The 20,682-nt window shown below is 43.7% G+C and overlaps 1 protein-coding gene across 1 annotated transcript in view; it reads left to right on the forward strand.

The window, feature by feature from the left end:
• The window catches only part of itgb5 (integrin, beta 5), a 96,899-nt gene that overhangs the window by 7,974 nt on the left and 68,243 nt on the right, over positions 1-20,682 (forward strand). Inside the window, exons 6-7 of the mRNA XM_036974695.1 lie at positions 5,380-5,541; positions 19,045-19,140. Of these exons, the coding sequence (XP_036830590.1) occupies positions 5,380-5,541; positions 19,045-19,140 (258 nt within the window). The remainder of the gene's footprint in view (positions 1-5,379; positions 5,542-19,044; positions 19,141-20,682) is intronic.

Consider the following 20,682-nt stretch of genomic DNA (forward strand, 5'->3'; position numbering starts at 1 on the left):
GTTAATTTAAAGCACCTGGTGGTTGAACAGGATGTCTAGTCTGGTGCAGCTGGTTCAACAAGAAGACCACTCACTAACAGAAACAGGCCCAGTCATATCACAGTATATATCACAGAGAATGACTCCCTCCCTCCCTCCCTCCCAACTCTACCATGCGATTTGTTGTAACTGAAACTTGGATCGGGCAGTCTGTTTTGCGCTTGCGCCAATACTTTCTTGATATGTTTGTTTCACTCGGTTACGTTGTCAGAATATTACTTTGACTAATTAATCATTTGCTTTGCTGACCATTGTAGAATATTCAGCTAAACCTATGCCTCTTTGTTTCCCTGTAAAAAAAATATATATTTACATCAAATGGGTATGGTTGCATGACTGTCGTACATAGTGAACTAACTACCACTCCAGCCAAAACGCATTTGAAGCATTTCAGGTTTGCTTAATGTCTCTAGCATTCCAGCATGTTATTCAAAAAGGGCCCTGTATGCCAACTGCCAACCCACATCTCTTTCTATTGTGTACTGTGGCACATAATATTTGTATTTATTTTACCAGGTAAGTTGACTGAGAACACGTTCTCATTTACAGCAACGACCTGGGGAATAGTCACAGGGGAGAGGAGGGGGATGAATGAGCCAATTGTAAGCTGGGGATGATTAGGTGACCATGATGGTATGAGGGACAGTTTGGGAATATACTGGGCTGGGCATCACAAATGGATGCCTTTTTATGTCTAAACATGGGTGAAAGGTCAGGTGTGTTTAGTGTTATGCTATTACTCAGCACTATGTTAACTTTGCTGTTACACTTTTTCTGACCTCTGCTTTCCATTGATAATGACCTTGTTCTGGATAAAACACCTGCTACTCTCCTTGTTGATGTATGTGGTTGTCAAGCTTGTGGAAAGTGATAGTTTCCTTTCCTCGTAATAATAATAATGATGAAGTGATAGTGTTTTATAGGGGCAGGAACTACTCTTTACAGCTAGTAGTGCAGAGCGATTAGTGCATTTTGAGGTCGGTTTCAGTTAGACATTAAATGCATTATGTGGGTTGAATGCTGTAACACAGAATAAAAAATTAGTCCCATGATGGTTGTGACTGCCCATTGCTGCTTAATTTATTCACAATGCTTTAAATAAAATATTTATTTTACTTGATGACCAAGTAATCTCTTCTCTGTACAGGTGCTGTCTATGCTCTCTGACAAAATCACTATTTTAGTAGTTCTTCAATGTAATTAAGGCATACTTTTCTGACTGCTGAATAATCACTTAGGACATGTATTTTCAGGTATGCTTTCTATCCCTCTTGCATGTTCTCACTTCTCTCTGTTTCAGTCAACGAGGTAGGTCTCCTTGTCTGCTCCACACATACCACAGACCGGACAAGTAAGCGTGCGCGCAATGTATTATAGTCATTGCAGTTAATTACCACGTTTTCTGCGCTAAACTATGTACAATATTGGCCTGTTGGCAACTACAACTCCCTACTACATTGAAAAAATATATAAACACAACATGCAAAAATTTCAAACATTTTACTGAGCTTAGTTAATATAAGGAAATCAGTCTATTGAAATTAATTCATAAGGCCCTAATCTATGGATTTCACATGACTGGGAATACAGATATCTGTTGGTCAAAGATACCTTAAAAATAAAAGGTAGGTGTCACGCCCTGACTATAGAGAGCCCTTGGTTCTCTATGGTGTAGTAGGTCAGGGCGTGACTAGGGGGTGATCTAGTATATTTATTTCTATGTTGGTGCTAATGTGGTTCCCAATTAGAGGCAGCTGTTTATCGTTGCCTCTGATTGGGGATCATATTTAGGTAGCTATTTCCCCACCTGTGTTTTGTGGGATATTGATTGTTAGTGTACTACATCCTCATGGTCTTTGTAGTTTTGTTATTTTGTTTTGTTAGTTCCACATATTTATTTAAGTGAAACTATACTCATGCTGCGCCTTGGTCTGCTCATTTCCAAGAACGTGACAGAATATCTCACCAAACAAGGACCAAGCAGCGTGCAACGATGGGAAAAATAAGTTGGACCTGGGAAGAAATCATGGAAGGACAGGAGACCCTTCCGTGGCAGGAGTCGCAGAGGACGCAAGAAGGACGACGGTGACGACGCCGGGGACCGCGGCCACAGAAACCCTAAGATTTGTTTGGGGGGGGCACATGGAGCTGGCGACTGAGCACAGGGACGAGCCAGAAAACATCTGGGAGGTGATAGAGAGGTGGTCGGTCGACCCAAGGAGAGTACCAGAGCCCTCCTGGGAGTCAATGGAACAGTGTGAGGAGGGACACCGGAGAATGGAGTTGGCTAGGAGTATGCGGCAACGCAGGCGTTTGGAGGAGCATGTCATCAGTCCGGTGACACCTGGGCCGGCTCCACGCATCTGGCCTCCAGTGCGCCTCCCCAGTCCGGTACGTCCTGTGCCTGCTTCCTGCACTCGCCCTGAAGTGCCAGAGACGGTCAGGGAGGCATTGGGGAAGTTAGGGAAGAGAGAGATGTTGTGCAAGTGTCTTCTTCTCAACATCAGACCAGAGGATCCGGTTAGCAGTCTGGTGCAACTTGGGCTGGCTCCATCCTTCTGGCCCCCAGTGCGTCTCCCCAGTCCGGTATGTCCTGTGCCTCCTCCTTGCACTCGCCCTGAAGTGCGTGTCCCCAGTCCGGTATGTCCTGTGCCTCCTCCTCGCACTCGCCCTGAAGTGTCACCAGTCCGGTGCCACCTCTACCAGCTCCACGGACTAGGCCTCTAGTGCGCATTCACAGTCCGGTGCCTCCAGGCAAGGCGTCCAGTCCAGGCACGGCGTCCAGTCCCGCTCCATGGTAGGAGTCTTCCTCTGCACCGCTGCCCAGTCCAGGCACGGCGTCCAACCCAGCTCCATGGCCGGAGCCCTCCTTTTCGCCGATGCCCAGTCCAGGCATGGCATTCAGCCCGGCGCGATGGCCGGATCCGGGGTCTGGGCGGCGGCTATGACCTGCACCGGAGCCGCCACCGACACTAATCCCCCCCCCCCCCCCCTACCCTCCCCATTTGGTTTCAGGTTTTGCGGCCAAAGTCTGCACCTTTGGGGGGGGGTGTACTGTCACGCCCTGACCATAGAGAGCCCTTGGTTCTCTATGGTGTAGTAGGTCAGGGGGTGATCTAGTATATGTATTTCTATGTAGGTGCTAATGTGGTTCACAATTAGAGGCAGATGTTTATCGTTGCCTCTGATTGGGGATCATATTTAGGTAGCTATTTTCCCCACCTGTGTTTTGTGGGATATTGATTGTTAGTGTGTTTGGGCACCACGTCCTCACTGTCTTTGTAGTTTTGTTATTTTGTTTTGTTAGTTTGACTTAAATAAATATGTGGAACAATACTCATGCTACGCCTTGGTCCGCCCATTTCCAAGAAGGTGACCGTAGGGGAGTGGATCAGAAAACCAGTCCGTTTCTGTTCAGACTCAATCTGTTGTGACCACCATTTGCCTCATGCAGCAAGACACATCTCCTTCACATTGAATTGATCATGTTGTTGATTGTGGAATGTTTTCCCACTCCTCTTCAATGGCTGTGTGAAGTTGCTGGATATTAGGGGGCACTGGAATAAGCTGTCATACACATCAATCCAGAGGATCCCAAACATGCTCAATAGGTGACAAGTCTGAGTATGCAGGCCATGGAAGAACTGGGACATTTTCAACTTCCAGGAATCGTGTGCAGATCCTTGCGACATGGAGCCATGCGTTATCATCCTTCAACATGAGGTGATGGTGGCAAATGAATGGCACGACAATCGTCCTCAGGAACTCGTAACGGGGTATATGTGTGTTCAAATTGCCATCAATAAAATGCAATTGTTTGTTGTCCGTAGCTTATGCCTGCCCATACAGTAACCCCACCGCCACCATGGGGCACTCTGTTCATAATGCTGACCTAAGCAAACCACTCGCCCACACGTCTGCCATTTGCCCAGTACCATTGAAACTAGGATTCATCGGTGGAGAGCACACTTCTCCAGCGTGCCAGTGGCCATCAAAGGTGAGCATTTGCCCACTGAATTTGGTTATGAAGCGAACTGCAGTCCGGTCAAGACCCTGGTGAGAACGACGAGCGCGCAGATGAGCTTCCCTGAGATGGTTTCTGACAGTTTGTGTAGAAATTCGTTGGTTGTGCATGCTCACTGTTTCATCACCTGTCTGGGTGGCTGGTCTTAGATGACCCGCAGGTGAAGAAGCCGGATGTGGAGGTTTTGGGCTGGCGTGGTTACACGTAGTCTGCGTTTTGTGAGGCCGGTTGGACGTACTGCCAAATTCTCTAAAATGACAGTGGAGGCGGCTTATGGTAGAGAAATGCACATTAAATTATGTGACAGCAGCTCTGGTGGACATTCCTGCAGTCAGCATGCCAAATACACGATCCCTCAAAAAATGAGACATCTGTGGCATTGTGACAAAACAAACAGCAAATTTTAGTTGCTTTTATTGTCCCCAAGCACAAGGTGCACCTGTGTAATGATCATGCCTGTCTGGTGGCTGGATTATCTTGGCAAAGGAGACATTCTCACTAACAAGGATGGTAAACATTTGTGCACAAAACTTGCGAGAAATACGCTTTTTGTGCATATGGAACATATCTGGGATCTTTTATGTCAGCTGTGTCGTGCCAAGCTCTTTTTACATAAAATATTTTACAAACACTTTTATAAAGGCTTTATAGTACAGTTATATCTTAAATCAATTTCTATCAATGGTCAGTTAGAATGAACTTGTCTCTTTTTGTTCTTATCAAGCCTGTATTTCTGTTTTGATTTCATGGACTGATCCCCTGTGCATTTACGAAAGTACAAAACTACATAGGGCGGCAGGTAGCCTAGTGGTTAGAGCATTGGGCCAACGGAAGGTTGCTAGATCGAATCCTCGAGCTGACAAGGTACAAATCTGTTGTTCTGCCCCTGAACAAGGCAGTTAACCCACTGTTCCTAGGCTGTCATTGTAAATAAGAATTTGTTCTTAACTGACTTGCCTAGTTAAAAACTTTAATAATAATAATTGCCTACTGTAAACTGGAGGAGACTAAAAGGCGCTTCATGGTCAATCCGCCATCTGCACTGGCCATTCAGGATTTACTGCAACGCAGACGTCAGGGCTTTAATACTACTTGCGCTTACCAGGGCAGAGCTATTGTGAAGGAAGTTGCCCCCACCTACCATCAACCAATCATGTCGATACGGAGCCCTCCGCATTGTTACAGAATTTTAGAGGCGCACAGCGACCCGATACGGAGCTTGATTTTACGGCTCAAGCATAAATTTGCTTTAATTTACACCTCAGTTAGGTGTCTCTAAAACTTTCAGTAAAGTGACCATCTCTTCCCTTGTGCAGGAGAGGATAGGTTGGAGGAAGGAGGCCTTCCACCTGCTGGTGTTTGCCACAGACGATGTGCCTCACCTGGCCTTGGACGGTAAACTGGGAGGCCTGGTCCAGCCCCATGATGGGGAGTGCCACATGAATGAGAAGAACGAATACAGCGGCTCCACCAAGATGGTAAGATAAGGCATGGTTTCTATAGAGCTATAACATTACTGTAGAGCTGTAACGTCATTGTAACATGGTTACCCTAGAGCTGTAACGTCATTGTAACATGGTTACCCTAGAGCTGTAACGTCATTGTAACATGGTTACCCTAGAGCTGTAACTTCCTTGTAGCATGGTTACCCTAGAGCTGTAACGTCATTTTAGCATGGTTACCCTAGAGCTGTAACGTCATTGTAGCATGGTTACCCTAGAGCAGTGGTCACCAACCTTTTCTGAGTCAAGATGACTTTCGCAGTCAAAAAGCAAGCTGAGATCCACTCCTCAGAATTTTTTACATTTAACCTCACACAAACAGTTTTGTAGGAATGAGGTTTGGGCAGTAGGCCTAATACATTATCACAGCATATTGGTTATATGATCGGCCTGCCAATATTGTTCATCAGACCATATTATATTTCAAAACTCAAGCTTTGATAACAGAATAGATCGGTTGGTTTAGCACTTGAGGCACTGTGGAGCATGAATTTTAATATTTCTCTTTTTTATTTTACTGGAATGATGGTACCTGCAACGAGGTCAAATGACGACGTCAGTGTTATTCAGGTCAAAAAGTCGGAGCTCTAGAAAGATGCCCAAATTTCTGACTTGGAATGCTTTTCTCCGGTGAGACTGACCAGAGAAAGAGGACACTGTCTTCCACCTGATGGCGAAACTCAAGTCGCACCGCATCTGCCTCATGCACAAATTCATGTTGTTCCTATGACCGGAGAAAGTTAAATATTCTTTCATATTAAAATCGAGACGACAAGCTTTTAATAATAATAAAATGCAATGCTATTGATACTTGGCTACTCATTTATTGCAGCTGCAGCTCGAGCGGAACTATGGAGAAGTGCCTTTTTGTAATAGTTTTGAATAAAAACAGTGACATGCTGAATATAAATGTAAACAAATATATACATTTAAACACACATAAAAACAGCAGCTCTTTGCTGTATTCGTTGACAATCTCTCTGTGGTCATGGTTTTAATTAGTTACTAAATCTTACGTAGGCTAGTAGCCTGTTAAACTTGGCTGTGGTCAGGGTCACAGGCTTGACTACACCCCTCGCGTCGCGTGCACAAGCGTTGCAAAATAAATTTAGAAATCTATTATTACATTTTTGCACCCACACTGCTTGCGCACGCCAACGAGGGTCTGCGTTGCCAAGGGCTAAAATAGAAGTCAGTTCTATTTGTGACGCAGATCGCGCTGCAACTCCTGCCTCTCCCATCTCCTCATTGGTTTACAGAAGCTGGTACCCACTGAAAGACGAACGAGGTTGTGTTGGAAATGCACCTAATTCATGAAAGTTGCCCAACGCAATATAAAGTCAAGTGAAGAAAAAGCCTGGAAGGAGGAGATATGACTAGAAGTGATTCAGTTCACCGTTTTTATGTGTGGATTAGTTGTCGGAGTAGAGGACCTTGTGCATTTCAGGTAAAATAACAACTCAATGTTTATATCCCAGGACAAATTAGCTAGCAACAGCAAGCTATCTAAATAGGACAAAATAGCTGGGCAAGTGCAAGCTAGCTAGCTAAATTGCCATCAATGTTCAATGTTTAAACCTGTCGCCTAATGTAATTGGTTCGGTCTGTTTTGATATTTTAACCTGCGTGTCGTGATCGCGGTTGGTGTGGGGGGGAGAAAATGTATGCACGATGGCGCACACGTGCAGCCAGTTTGGGTTCGTGTCATGGAAGCTCTGTAGCCATGGTGATTTGAGCTATCTGACGGGCAGCAGAGTAGGTGCACTCGATTTAGTCACAGATTTGCCGGTCCGCCGGGTAGGCGGAGTTTGTCTCATGGGAACATTTTGCTTACCCGGTGCGCAGGACTTTTGAATCAAGTGCACCTACTGGCAACAGCTCAACACGATTTAAAAAGGAGTGTAAGCCTTTATCGTTCGTTGGCTTTTCTACAGAAATATTTGGTGATCGACTAGGAATACCTTGAAGATCAACTTGTCGACCGCGATCGACCGGTTTGGCGACCACTGCTCTAGAGTAACCATGTTACAATGATGTTATATCTCTAGAGCAGGAGTCGCCAACCAGTCCATCTCGGTCGACAAGATGATCTTAGAAGCATTCCAAGTCGATCGCGAGGAGTTTTCAAAATCAGAGGGGGAAAAAAATCTAATGTCAATATTTTTATTATTTATGAATTTAATTTAAAATGTGCCATGTGTGAGCCCTATGTGTAGTTATGGTGGTCGAGGTGCGGAGGAGGGGTATATCTGGCCAATCAATTACATTTTTTAGGTTTGATGTCTGACAAATGAAATCCCTGACTTCCGCCTTAACTAGCTCAGGCGCTTGTTGTTATGCTATCAAGCTAACGAAATCCCATTAATTTAGAATGGGAACACGATTTTCTGTTCATCGTAGTTAAGGACAAAAGGATTTGCCTGCACCACAACGCCATCCACCCCAAGTTCAAAGAAACTTACCCGCTAAAGAGCATGCTTCGTTCAAAGAAAATTGACCAGCTCAAGTCTATTGAAAGCACAGCAGTCGCTTTTTACCAAACCGACAGCTTAAAATAAGGCTGCAACAGAGCCTTCCTTCCGTGTCAGCCATCTCTTGGCTAAACATAAACTGTTCACTGATGGAGCGCTATACAAGGAGTCAATGGTGGTTGCCGCCGAGACGTTATTCAAAGAATTCAAAAACAAAGAGGACATAAAAAAATGCTATCTGAAGTGGGACACCTATTTATTTATTTATTATTAACCACTTGGCCCAGCCACTGTGACAAGAAGGGTAGAGTCTTTATCGGATAACGTGAATCAACAAGTGCTCAAGGATTTATCACAGTGCTTTTCGCTGAAATTTGATGAATCCCAGGATATGACTGCACAGCTGATTTATTTATCCAGGTAAGCTCGTTGAGAACATGTTCTCATTTACAACTGCAACCTGGCCAACTTAAAGCAAAGCAGTGCGACACAAACAACAACAAGAGTTACTCATGGAATAAACAAGCGTACAGTCAATAACACATTAGAAAAAAAGTCTATATACAGTGTGTGCAAATGGCGTGAGGAGGTAGGCAATAAATAGGCCATAGTAGCGAAATAATGACAATTTAGCAGATTAACCTCTGGGATATGTGGGATGCTAGCGTCCCACCTGGCCAAAAGCCAGGGAAAATGCAGAGCGCCAAATTCAAATAAATTACTATAAAAATCTAACTTTTATGAAATCATACATGCAAGATCGCAAATTAAAGCTACACTTGTTGTGAATCCAGCCAACCGGTCAGATTTCAAAAAGGCTTTACGGCGAAAGCAAACGATGCTATTATCTGAGGATAGCACCTCCGTAAACAGAGAGAGAAAGCATATTTCAACCCTGCAGGCACGACACAAAATGCAGAAATAAAAATATAATTCATGCCTTACCTTTGACAAGCTTCTTTTGTTGGCACTCCAATATGTCCCATAAACATCACAAATGGTGCTTTTGTTCGATTAATTCCATTATATATCCAAAATGTCAATTTATTTGGCTCGTTTGATCCAGAAAAACACAGGTTCCAACTTGAGCAACGGGACAAAAAAATATCTCAAAAGTTACCTGTAAACTTTGCCAAAACATTTCAAACTACTTTGGGAATACAACTTTAGGTATTTTTAACGTAAATAATCAATAAAATTGAAGACGGGATGATCTGTGTTCAATACAGGAGTAAAACAAACTGTAGAGGCATGTGACCAGAAAGCATGCTATCTAACAGTATACTTCAAGTGAACCTCATTCAAGATGGAAGCGATAGGGACTGCAAGAAGGTCCCTTAGAAATCTGGATTCCCAATGAAAACCCATTTGAAGAGTGACCTAAACAAAATCTGAATAGTTTGTCCTCTGGGTTTTGCCTGCTAAATAAGTTCTGTTATACTCACAGACATGATTCAAACAGTTTTAGAAACTTCAGTGTTCTATCCAAATCTATGAATAGTATGCATATCTTATCTTCTGGGGATGAGTAGCAGGCAGTTGAATTTGGGCATGCATTTCATCTGTACATGAAAATACTGCCATCTGTCACCAAGAAGTTAACACTGGAGTGATAAATGAGCAGATGATGATGTGCAAGTAGAGATACTGGTGTGCAAAAGAGCAGAAAAGTAAATAAAACAATATGGGGAGGAGGTAGGTAGATTGGGTGGGCTATTTACAGATGGACTATGTACAGTGGGGCAAAAAAGTATTTAGTCAGCCACCAATTGTGCAAGTTCTCCCACTTAAAAAGATGAGAGGCCTGTACTTTTCATCATGGGTACACTTCAACTATGACAGACAAAATGAGAGAAAAAAATCCAGAAAATCACATTGTATGTTTTTTTATGAATTTATTTGCAAATTATGGTGGAAAATAAGTATTTAGTCACCTACAAACAAGCAAGATTTCTGGCTCTCACAGACCTGTAACTTCTTCTTTAAGAGGCTCCTCTGTCCTCCACTCGTTACCTGTATTAATGGCACCTGTTTGAACTTGTTATCAGTATAAAAGACACCTGTCCACAACCTCAAACAGTCACACTCCAAACTCCACTATGGCCAAGACCAAAGAGCTGTCAAATGACACCAGAAACAAAATTGTAGACCTGCACCAGGCTGGGAAGACTGAATCTGCAATAGGTAAGCAGCTTGGTTTGAAGAAATCAACTGTGGGAGCAATTATTAGGAAATGGAAGACATACAAGACCACTGATAATCTCCCTCGATCTGGGGCTCCACGCAAGATCTCACCCCGTGGGGTCAAAATGATCACAAGAACGGTGACCAAAAATCCCAGAACCACACGGGGGGACCTCGTGAATGACCTGCAGAGAGCTGGGACCAAATTAACAAAGCCTACCGTCAGTAACACACTACGCCGCCAGGGACTCAAATCCTGCAGTGCCAGACGTGTCCCCATGCTTAAGCCAGTACATGTCCAGGCCCGTCTGAAGTTTGCTAGAGAGCATTTGGAAGATCCAGAAGAAGATTGGGAGAATGTCATATGGTCAGATGAAACCAAAATAGAACTTTTTGATGATAACTCATCGTGTTTGGAGGACAAAGAATGCTGAGTTGCATCCAAAGAACACCATACCTACTGTGAAGCATGGGGGTGGAGACATCAAGACTGGTCTGCCGACGAATACTCCATCCGCTGTGCCTTCATCCGGCCTCCGTCGGAGCAGACGCTCCTACTAGCCCAGTGCTACTAACTTTAAACGGCGTGTCGCTAGCGTAGTGGCGGCTCCCCTGTTCCATCTACTGCTGCCCCCTGGACACTATGATCACTTGGCTACATAGCTGATGCCTGCTGGACTGTCCATTAATCACGGTACTACATTCTGTTTATTTATTTTTGTATCTGTCGGCCCCAGCCGCGAACTAAGGCTCTGTGTGTAGTTAATCCGACCCTCTCTGCCTAGTCATCGCCATTTTACCTGCTGTTGTTGTCTCACCTGTTGTTTTAGCTAGCTCTCCCAATCAACACCTGCAATTACTTTATGCCTCGCAATATGTCTCTCTCAAATGTCAATAAGCCTTGTATACTGTTGTTCAGGTTAGTTATCATTGTTTTAGTTTACAATGGACCCCCTAGTTCCACTCTTCATACCTCCTGATACCTCCTTTGTCCCAACTCCAAAACATGCGGTGACCTCACCCATTACAACCAGCATGTCCAGGCTTACCTCCGCTGTACCCGCACCCCACCATACCCATGTCTGCGCATTATGCCCTGAATATATTCTACCACGCCCAGAAATCTGCTCCTTTTATTCTTTGTCCCCAACGCTCTAGGCGACCAGTTTTGATAGCCTTTAGCCACACCCTCATCCTACTCCTCCTCTGTTCCGCGGGTGATGTGGAGGTAAACCCAGGCCCTGCATGTCCCCAGGCACCCTCATTTGTTGACTTCTGTGATCGAAAAAGCCTTGGTTTCATGCATGTCAATATCAGAAGCCTCCTCCCTAAGTTTGTTTTACTCACTGCTTTAGCACACTCTGCCAACCCTGATGTCCTTGCTGTGTCTGAATCCTGGCTTAGAAAGGCCACCAAAAATTCTGAGATTTCCATACCCAACTATAATACTTTCCGTCAAGATAGAACTGCCAAAGGGGGAGGAGTTAGCCTACAAAGTAATGTCATACTTTCCAGGTCCATACCCAAACAGTTCGAACTTCTAATTTAAAAAATGAATCTCTCCAGAAATAAGTCTCTCTCACTGTTGCCGCCTGCTACCGACCCCCCTCAGCTCCCAACAAGGGCACCCTCATAGATGTTATCCTGATCAACTGGCCCTCCAAATACACCTCCGCTGTCTTCAATCAGGATCTCGGCGATCACTGCCTCATTGCCTGTATCCGCTACGGGTCCGCAGTCAAACGACCACCCCTAATCACTGTCAAACGCTCCCTAAAACACTTCTGCGAGCAGGCCTTTCTAATCGACCTGGCCCTGGTATCCTGGAAGGATATTGACCTCATCCCGTCAGTTGAGGATGCCTGGTCATTCTTTAAAAGTAACTTCCTCACCATCTTAGATAAGCATGCTCCGTTCAAAAAAGTCAGAACTAAGAACAGATATAGCCCCTGGTTCACTCCAGAACTGACTGCCCTCGACCAGCACAAAAACATTCTGTGGTGGACTGCAATAGCATCGAATAGTCTCCGCGATATGCAACTGTTCAAGGAAGTCAGGAACCAATACACGCAGTCAGTCAGGAAAGCAAAGGCCAGCTTTTTCAAGCAGAAATTTGCATCCTGTAGCTCTAACTCCAAAAAGTTCTGGGACACTGTAAAGTCCATGCAGAACAAGAGCACCTCCTCCCAGCTGCCGACTGCACTGAGGCTAGGTAACAAGGTCACCACCGATAAATTCGTGATAATCGAAAACTTCAACAAGCATTTCTCAACGACTGGCCATGCCTTCCTCCTGGCTACTCCAACCTCGGCCAACAGCTCCACCCCCTCCGCCGCCATTGTCGCAACCCCTATTACCGAACAGATTACCGACCATTTTGAATCTCACCATACCTTCTCTGCTAAGCAATCTGGTTTCAGAGCTGGTCATGGGTGCACCTCAGCCACGCTCAAGGTCCTAAACGATATCTTAACCGCCATCGATAAGAAACATTACTGTGCAGCCGTATTCATTGATCTGGCCAAGGCTTTCGACTCTGTCAATCACCACATCCTCATCGGCAGACTCAACAGCCTTGGTTTCTCAAATGATTGCCTCGCCTGGTTCACCAACTACTTCTCTGATAGAGTTCAGTGTGTCAAATCTGTTGTCCGGACCTCTGGCAGTCTCTATGGGGGTGCCACAGGGTTCAATTCTTGGACCGACTCTCTTCTCTGTATACATCAATGAGGTCGCTCTTGCTGCTGGTGAGTCTCTGATCCACCTCTATGCAGACGACACCATTCTGTATACTTCCGGCCCTTCTTTGGACACTGTGTTAACAACCCTCCAGGCAAGCTTCAATGCCATACAACTCTCCTTCCGTGGCCTCCAATTGCTCTTAAATACAAGTAAAACTAAATGCATGCTCTTCAACCGATCGCTACCTGCACCTACCCGCCTGTCCAACATCACTACTCTGGACGGCTCTGACTTAGAATACGTGGACAACTACAAATACTTAGGTGTCTGGTTAGACTGTAAACTCTCCTTCCAGACCCATATCAAACATCTCCAATCCAAAGTTAAATCTAGAATTGGCTTCCTATTTCGGAACAAAGCATCCTTCACTCATGCTGCCAAACATACCCTTGTAAAACTGACCATCCTACCAATCCTCGACTTTGGCGATGTAATTTACAAAATAGCCTCCAATACCCTACTCAACAAATTGGATGCAGTCTATCACAGTGCAATCCGTTTTGTCACCAAAGCCCCATATACTACCCACCATTGCGACCTGTACGCTCTCGTTGGCTGGCCCTCGCTTCATACTCGTCGCCAAACCCACTGGCTCCATGTCATCTACAAGACCCTGCTAGGTAAAGTCCCCCCTTATCTCAGCTCGCTGGTCACCATAGCATCTCCCACCTGTAGCACACGCTCCAGCAGGTATATCTCTCTAGTCACCACCAAAACCAATTCTTTCTTTGGCCGCCTCTCTTTCCAGTTCTCTGCTGCCAATGACTGGAACGAACTACAAAAATCTCTGAAACTGGAAACCCTCACTCTCCCTCACTAGCTTTAAGCACCAACTGTCAGAGCAGCTCACAGATTACTGCACCTGTACATAGCCCACCTATAATTTAGCCCTATCAACTACCTCTTTCCCAACTGTATTTAATTTATTTATTTATTTTGCTCCTTTGCACCCCATTATTTTTATTTCTACTTTGCACATTCTTCCATTGCAAAACTACCATTCCAGTGTTTTACTTGCTATATTGTATTTACCTTGACACCAAGGCCTTTTTTGCCTTTACCTCCCTTCTCACCTCATTTGCTCACATTGTATATAGACTTGTTTATACTTTATTATTGACTGTATGTTTGTTTTACTCCATGTGTAACTCTGTGTTGTTGTATCTGTCGAACTGCTTTGCTTTATCTTGGCCAGGTCGCAATTGTAAATGAGAACTTGTTCTCAACTTGCCTACCTGGTTAAATAAAGGTAAAATAAAATAAAATAAAATTACCAGCCTGTCTGAGATCCCCAAGGACTGGAAAGCTGCTGCAGTCATCCCCCTCTTCAAAGGGGAAGACACCCTGGACCCAAACTGTTACAGACCTATATCCATCCTGCCCTGCCTATCTAAGGTCTTCGAAAGCCAAGTCAACAAACAGATCACTGACCATCTCGAATCCCACCGTACCTTCTCCGCTGTGCAATCTGGTTTCCAAGCCGGTCACGGGTGCACCTCAGCCACGCTCAAGGTACACCATCACCACCCTGGATGGTTCCGACCTAGAATATGTGGACATCTATAAGTACCCAGGCGTCTGGCTAGACTGTAAACTCTCCTTCCAGACTCATATCAAACATCTCCAATCCAAATCTAGAATCGGCTTTCTATTTCGCAACAAAGCCTCCTTCACTCACGCCGCCAAACTTACCCTAGTAAAACTGACTATCCTACCGATCCTCGTCTTCGGCGACGTCATCTACAAAATGGCTTTCAATACTCTACTCAGCAAACTGGATGCAGTTTATCACAGTGCCATCCGCTTTGTTACTAAAGCACCTTATACCACCCACGGCTGCGACATGTATGCTCTAGTCGGCTGGCCCTCGCTACATATTTGTCGCCAGACCCACTGGCTCCAGGTCATCTACAAGTCCATGCTAGGTAAAGCTCCGCCTTATCTCAGTTCACTGGTCACGATGGCAACACCCACCCGTAGCACGCGCTCCAGCAGGTGTATCTCACTGATCATCCCTAAAGCCAACACCTCATTTGGCCGCCTTTCCTTCAAGTTCTCTGCTGCCTGCGACTGGAACGAATTGCAAAAATCTCTGAAGTTGGAGACTTTATCTCCCTCACCAAATTTAAACATCTGCTATCTGAGCAGCTAACCGATCGCTGCAGCTGTACATAGTCCATCGGTAAATAGCCCACCCAATTTACGTACCTCATCCCCATACTGTTTTTATTTACTTTTCTGCTCTTTTGCACACCAGTATCTCTACCTGCACATGACCATCTGATCATTTATCACTCCAGTGTTAATCTGCTAAATTGTAATTATTCGCCTACCTCCTCATGCCTTTTGCACACAATGTATATAGACTTTTTCTTTTTTTCTGTGTTATTGACTTGTTTATTGTTTACTCCATGTGTAACTCTGTGTTGCTGTCTGTTCACACTGCTATGCTTTATCTTGGCCAGGTCGCAGTTGTAAATGAGAACTTGTTCTCAACTAGCCTACCTGGTTAAATAAAGGTGAAATAAAAAACATTAAAAAAATAAAAGCTGCAGCGATCGGTTAGCTGCTCAGATTGCTGATGTTTAAAGTTAGTGAGGGAAATATAAGTCTACAGCTTCAGCGATTTTCGTTCCAGTCACTAGCAGAGGCGCATGACTCAAAGTAGCGTCAGTTTGTCTTCCTGTATTGAACACATAGTCCTGTCTTCAATTTGATTGATTAACATTTAAAAAATATCAAAAGTAGTCTGAAATGTTTTGGCAAAGTTTACAGGAAACTTTTGAGATATTTTGTAGTGACGTTGCGCAAATTGGAAGCTGTGTTTTTCTGGATCAAGTGCGCCAAATAAATTGACATTTCGGATATATATCGACGGAATTAATCGAACAAAAGGACCATTTGTGATGTTTATGGGACATATTGGAGTGCCAACAAAAGAAGCTCGTCAAAGGTAAGGCATGCTTTATATTTTATTTCTGTGTTTTGTGTTGCACCTGCAGGGTTGAAATATGCTACTCTCTCTGTTTACTGTTGTGCTATCATCAGATAATAGCATCTTATGCTTTCACCGAAAAGCCTTTTTGAAATCTGACATGTTGGCTGGATTCACAACGTGTAGCTTTAATTTGATACATGTGTGATTTAATGAAAGTTCGATTTTTATAGTATTTTATTTGAATTTGGCGCTCTGCATTTTCCCTGGCTATTGGCCCAGCCTATCCCAGGGAGGTTTCTTAAAATCAATACATAAGTATATTTTTTAAAACCTGCATATTTCGTTAATATTGCCTGCTAACATGAATTTATTTTAACTAGGGAAATTGTGTCACTTCTCTTGCGTTCTGGCAAGTCTCGATATATGCAGCAGTTTGGGCCGCCTGGCTCATGGTGAACTGTGTGAAGACCATTTATTCCTAACAAAGACCGTAATTAATTTGCCATAATTGTGACAACATTGAAGGTTGTGCAATGTAACAGCAATATTTAGACTTAGGTTTGCCACCCGTTAGATAAAATACGGAACGGTTCCATTTTTCACTGAAAGAATAAACGTTTTATTTTCGAAATTATAGTTTCCGGGTTTGACCATATTAATGACCTAAGGCTCATATTGCTGTGTGTTATTATGTTATAATTAAGTCTATGATTTGATAGAGCAGTCTGACTGAGTGGTGGTAGGCAGCAGCAGGCTCGTAGGCATTCATTCAAACAGCACTTTCCTGCATTTGCCAGCAGCTCTTTGCTGTGCTTCAAGCACTGCGTTGTTTATGACTTCAAGCCTATCAACTCCTGAGATTACGCTGGCATTACTAAAGTACCTATTAGAACATCCAATAGCCAAAGGTATATGATATACAAATGGTATAGAGAGAAATAGTCCTATAATAACTACAACCTAAAACTTCTTCCCTGGAAATATTGAAGACTCATGTTAAGAGGAACCACCAGCTTTCCACCAGCATGTTCTGAGAACTGAGGAACTTAAACGTTAGCTTTGTTTACATGGCACATATTGCTCTTTTACTTTCTTCTCCAACACTTATTTAAACCAAATTGAACATGTTTCATAATTTATTTGAGACTAAATTGATTTTATTGATGTATTATATTAAGTTAAAATAAGTTTTCATTCAGTGTTGTTGTAATTGTCATTATTACAAATATATAAATCAGCCGATTTTAATCGGTATCGGCTTTTTTTGGTCCTCCAATGATCAGTATCAGCGTTGAAAAATCCTAATCGGTCGACCTCTACTCTAGAGCTATAACATCTAACTGTAACATGGTTACTCTAGAGCTATAAAATAACATTTTAACATGGTTACTCTAGAGCTATAACATCTAACTGTAACATGGTTACTCTAGAACTATAAAATAACTATAGATCTAGCTTATAATACATCTTGGCTATAACATCAAATGTTATAGCCAGTTTACACGTATTCTACAGATGCTATCTCAGAAACATAAGCATTTCTCTGCACCTATCTCCAACAGGGCAGTAATACTGAACGATACACACATGTAAATATATATATTTTTTTAAATATCTGAACAATGTCAGTGTCCGAAATATCAATATGTATGTATATGATGGTATGTATGGACAGTATATGAATAGAAAGTGTGTACAGCAGTATACAACATGATTAGCTATGTTATTTAACACACACACAATTATAGAGTACAGTCAAACCTCCCTATGCCTTGTAACCTATTTGAAATGGTTATTTTTTATCCACATTGTCAGTGTAATATATTATTAGGCTAAAATTCCATACTGAAGCAGCAGCTCTCAAGAATAGACTTGGTCCAGATGGATTGCTTTGAGGTAAAGTTAACATAAATGACTCAACCTTCCAGACACAAAACATTTAACTGCTGGTCTGATTCTTTGATGGCCAGAGCCAGGCTAAATTTAGGTAAAGAGGAATGCAATGTAAACTGAGGTATGCTAGTTCCCTGAGTCTGCCTGGCTCTGTTCCTAGTGGAGGTCCAACTGACTTTATTGGGAACTCACTTCATGTCTTTTTGCTGCTGCTTATCTACGAACAGCCATAGGGTGCTGTAGGTAAAAGCTTTAATGAACTCAGGGAAGTTCACTTAGTTGGGAGTTAATTTAGACAGCAGTTAGGGTGAGAGCTCAGCAGTCTTAAGGGGACATAAAGAAATGTTACTTTTTTTTGTTCTGGAAATTAAGGTTTTGGATTTTGTATGATGAGACTGCATCACATAAACAACTAGATATTTTTCTGCACGGTTTGTTTACATGGCTAGCACTATTTGAAGTCTGAAGAACTAATGCAATAAACACCTAATAAACATCATGCTCATTTCAACCAATCCAACTCAATGATATGAACATGGATTAAGTGAATTAAAGTTTTTGTATTCTCCTGGAATCGCAATGTTTTCCTCTAGTTTTATTTGCGGATCTGTTCTGCTGTGTGTCATTTCGTGCTCTTGGCTCGATAGTCATGTTACGGCTCAACACATTAAGTTCAGTGCAGGTACTCCAACACAAATCAGACTTCAACACCAATGGATCCTCAGCTTGAGTAATCCCCAAACAGGCTAAGTATGTTTACCCTCATCTCATCTGAATGTGGGATGGAAGAATGGGTGCTTCCCAGAACAGCACTGTGTTTTTCAGGAAAATTGGTGAACCTCACGGGCCATTTCAACTGTAAATCTCACTGTTGATTGATTCGTATGTACATAATGATTAAGGCTACTGAAGACAAAAATCTCATCTGATTGAGATAAAGTGATTGCTTATTAAATGCTTAAACATTTTCACTCAGTCATGCCTTGACTATAGTGTAGCTTTGACTTAAGTGGAAGTTAGGATTTGCTCCTCAATCCACAGCTCTTGTGCAGAGCTGTAAATAAATAGGTCTAAATCACTTCTGACTTCGTTCTGCTGGTGAAAAATGAAATGTCAGGGGACTCGTGTAAAGACAACACTGGAATCAGAGGAGCAATGACTTCCCTTCCCTGTGTGAGCTGGAAGCTAAACTAATGAACTTGAAATGGCTCTAACATCCTCTTCCATGCATATCTATCTGTCTGTCTGCAGGACTATCCCTCTCTGGCTCTGTTGGGAGAGAAGCTGGCGGAGAACAACATCTATCTCATCTTCGCTGTGACTAAAAGGCTCTATGTCATTTACAAGGTACATTTATTTACATTTACAAGGTACATTGATTTATTTATTTTTATATATATATATATATATATATATTTTACTGCTAAAAAAAATAAAGGGAACACTTAAACAATACAATGTCACTCCAAGTCAATCACACTTCTGTGAAATCAAACTGTCCACTTAGGAAGCAACACTGATTGACAATAACTTTCACATGCTGTTGTGCAAATGGAATAGACAACAGGTGGAAATTATAGGCAATTAGCAAGACACCCCCAATAAAGGAGTGGTTCTGCAGGTGATAACCACAGACCACTTCTCAGTTCCTATGCTTCCTGGCTGATGTTTTGGTCACTTTTGAATGCTGGCGGTGCTTTCACTCGTGGTAGCATGAGACGGAGTCTACAACCCACACAAGTGGCTCAGGTAGTGCAGCTCATCCAGGATGACACATCAATGCGAGCTGTGGCAAGAAGGTTTGCTGTGTCTGTCAGCGTAGTGTCCAGAGCATGGAGGCGCTACCAGGAGACAGGCCAGTACATCAGGAGGCCGTAGGAGGGCAACAACCCAGCAGACAGGCCAGTACATCAGGAGGCCGTAGGAGGGCAACAACCCAGCAGCAGGACCGCTACCTCCGCCTTTGTGCAAGGAGGAGCAGGAGGAGCACTGCCAGAGCCCTGCAAAATGACCTCCAGCAGGCCACAAATGTGCATGTGTCTGCTCAAACGGTCAGAAACAGACTCCATGAGGGTGGTATGAGGGCCCGACGTCCACAGGTGAAGGTTGGGCTTACAGCCCAACACCGTGCAGGACGTTTAGCATTTGCCAGAGAACACCAAGATTGGCAAATTCGCCACTGGCGCCCTGTGCTCTTCACAGATGAAAGCAGGTTCACACTGAGCACATGTGACAGACGTGACAGTCTGGAGACGCCGTGGAGAACGTTCTGCTGCCTGCAACATCCTCCAGCATGACCGGTTTGGCGGTGGGTCAGTCATGGTGTGGGGTGGCATTTCTTTGAGGAGCCGCACAGCCCTCCATGTGCTCGCCAGAGGTAGCCTGACTGCCATTAGGTACCGAGATGAGATCCTCCGACCCCTTGTGAGACCATATGCTGGTGCGGTTGGCCCTGGGCTCCTCATAATGCAAGACAATGCTTGACCTCATGTGGCTGGAGTGTGTCAGCAGTTCCTGCAAGAGGAAGGCATTGATGCTATGGACTGGCCCGCCCGTTCCCCAGACCTGAATCCAATTGAGCACATCTGGGACATCATGTCTCGCTCCATCCACCAACGCCACGTTGCACCACAGACCGTCCAGGAGTTGGCGGATGCTTTAGTCCAGGTCTGGGAGGAGATCCCTCGGGAGACCATCCACCACCTCATCAGGAGCATGCCCAGGCGTTGTAGGGAGGTCATACATATATACATACACACATATATAGACTCCAAATCCAGACCTCCACGGGTTGATACATTTGATTTCCATTGATACTTTTTGTGTGAGTTGAATGAGCTGACAACAAAATATGTAAAGAAAGTATTTAATAAGAATATTTCATTCATT

This window comes from Oncorhynchus mykiss, chromosome 3, assembly GCF_013265735.2.
Source record: "Oncorhynchus mykiss isolate Arlee chromosome 3, USDA_OmykA_1.1, whole genome shotgun sequence".
In the NCBI taxonomy this organism is placed as follows: Eukaryota; Metazoa; Chordata; class Actinopteri; order Salmoniformes; family Salmonidae; genus Oncorhynchus; species Oncorhynchus mykiss.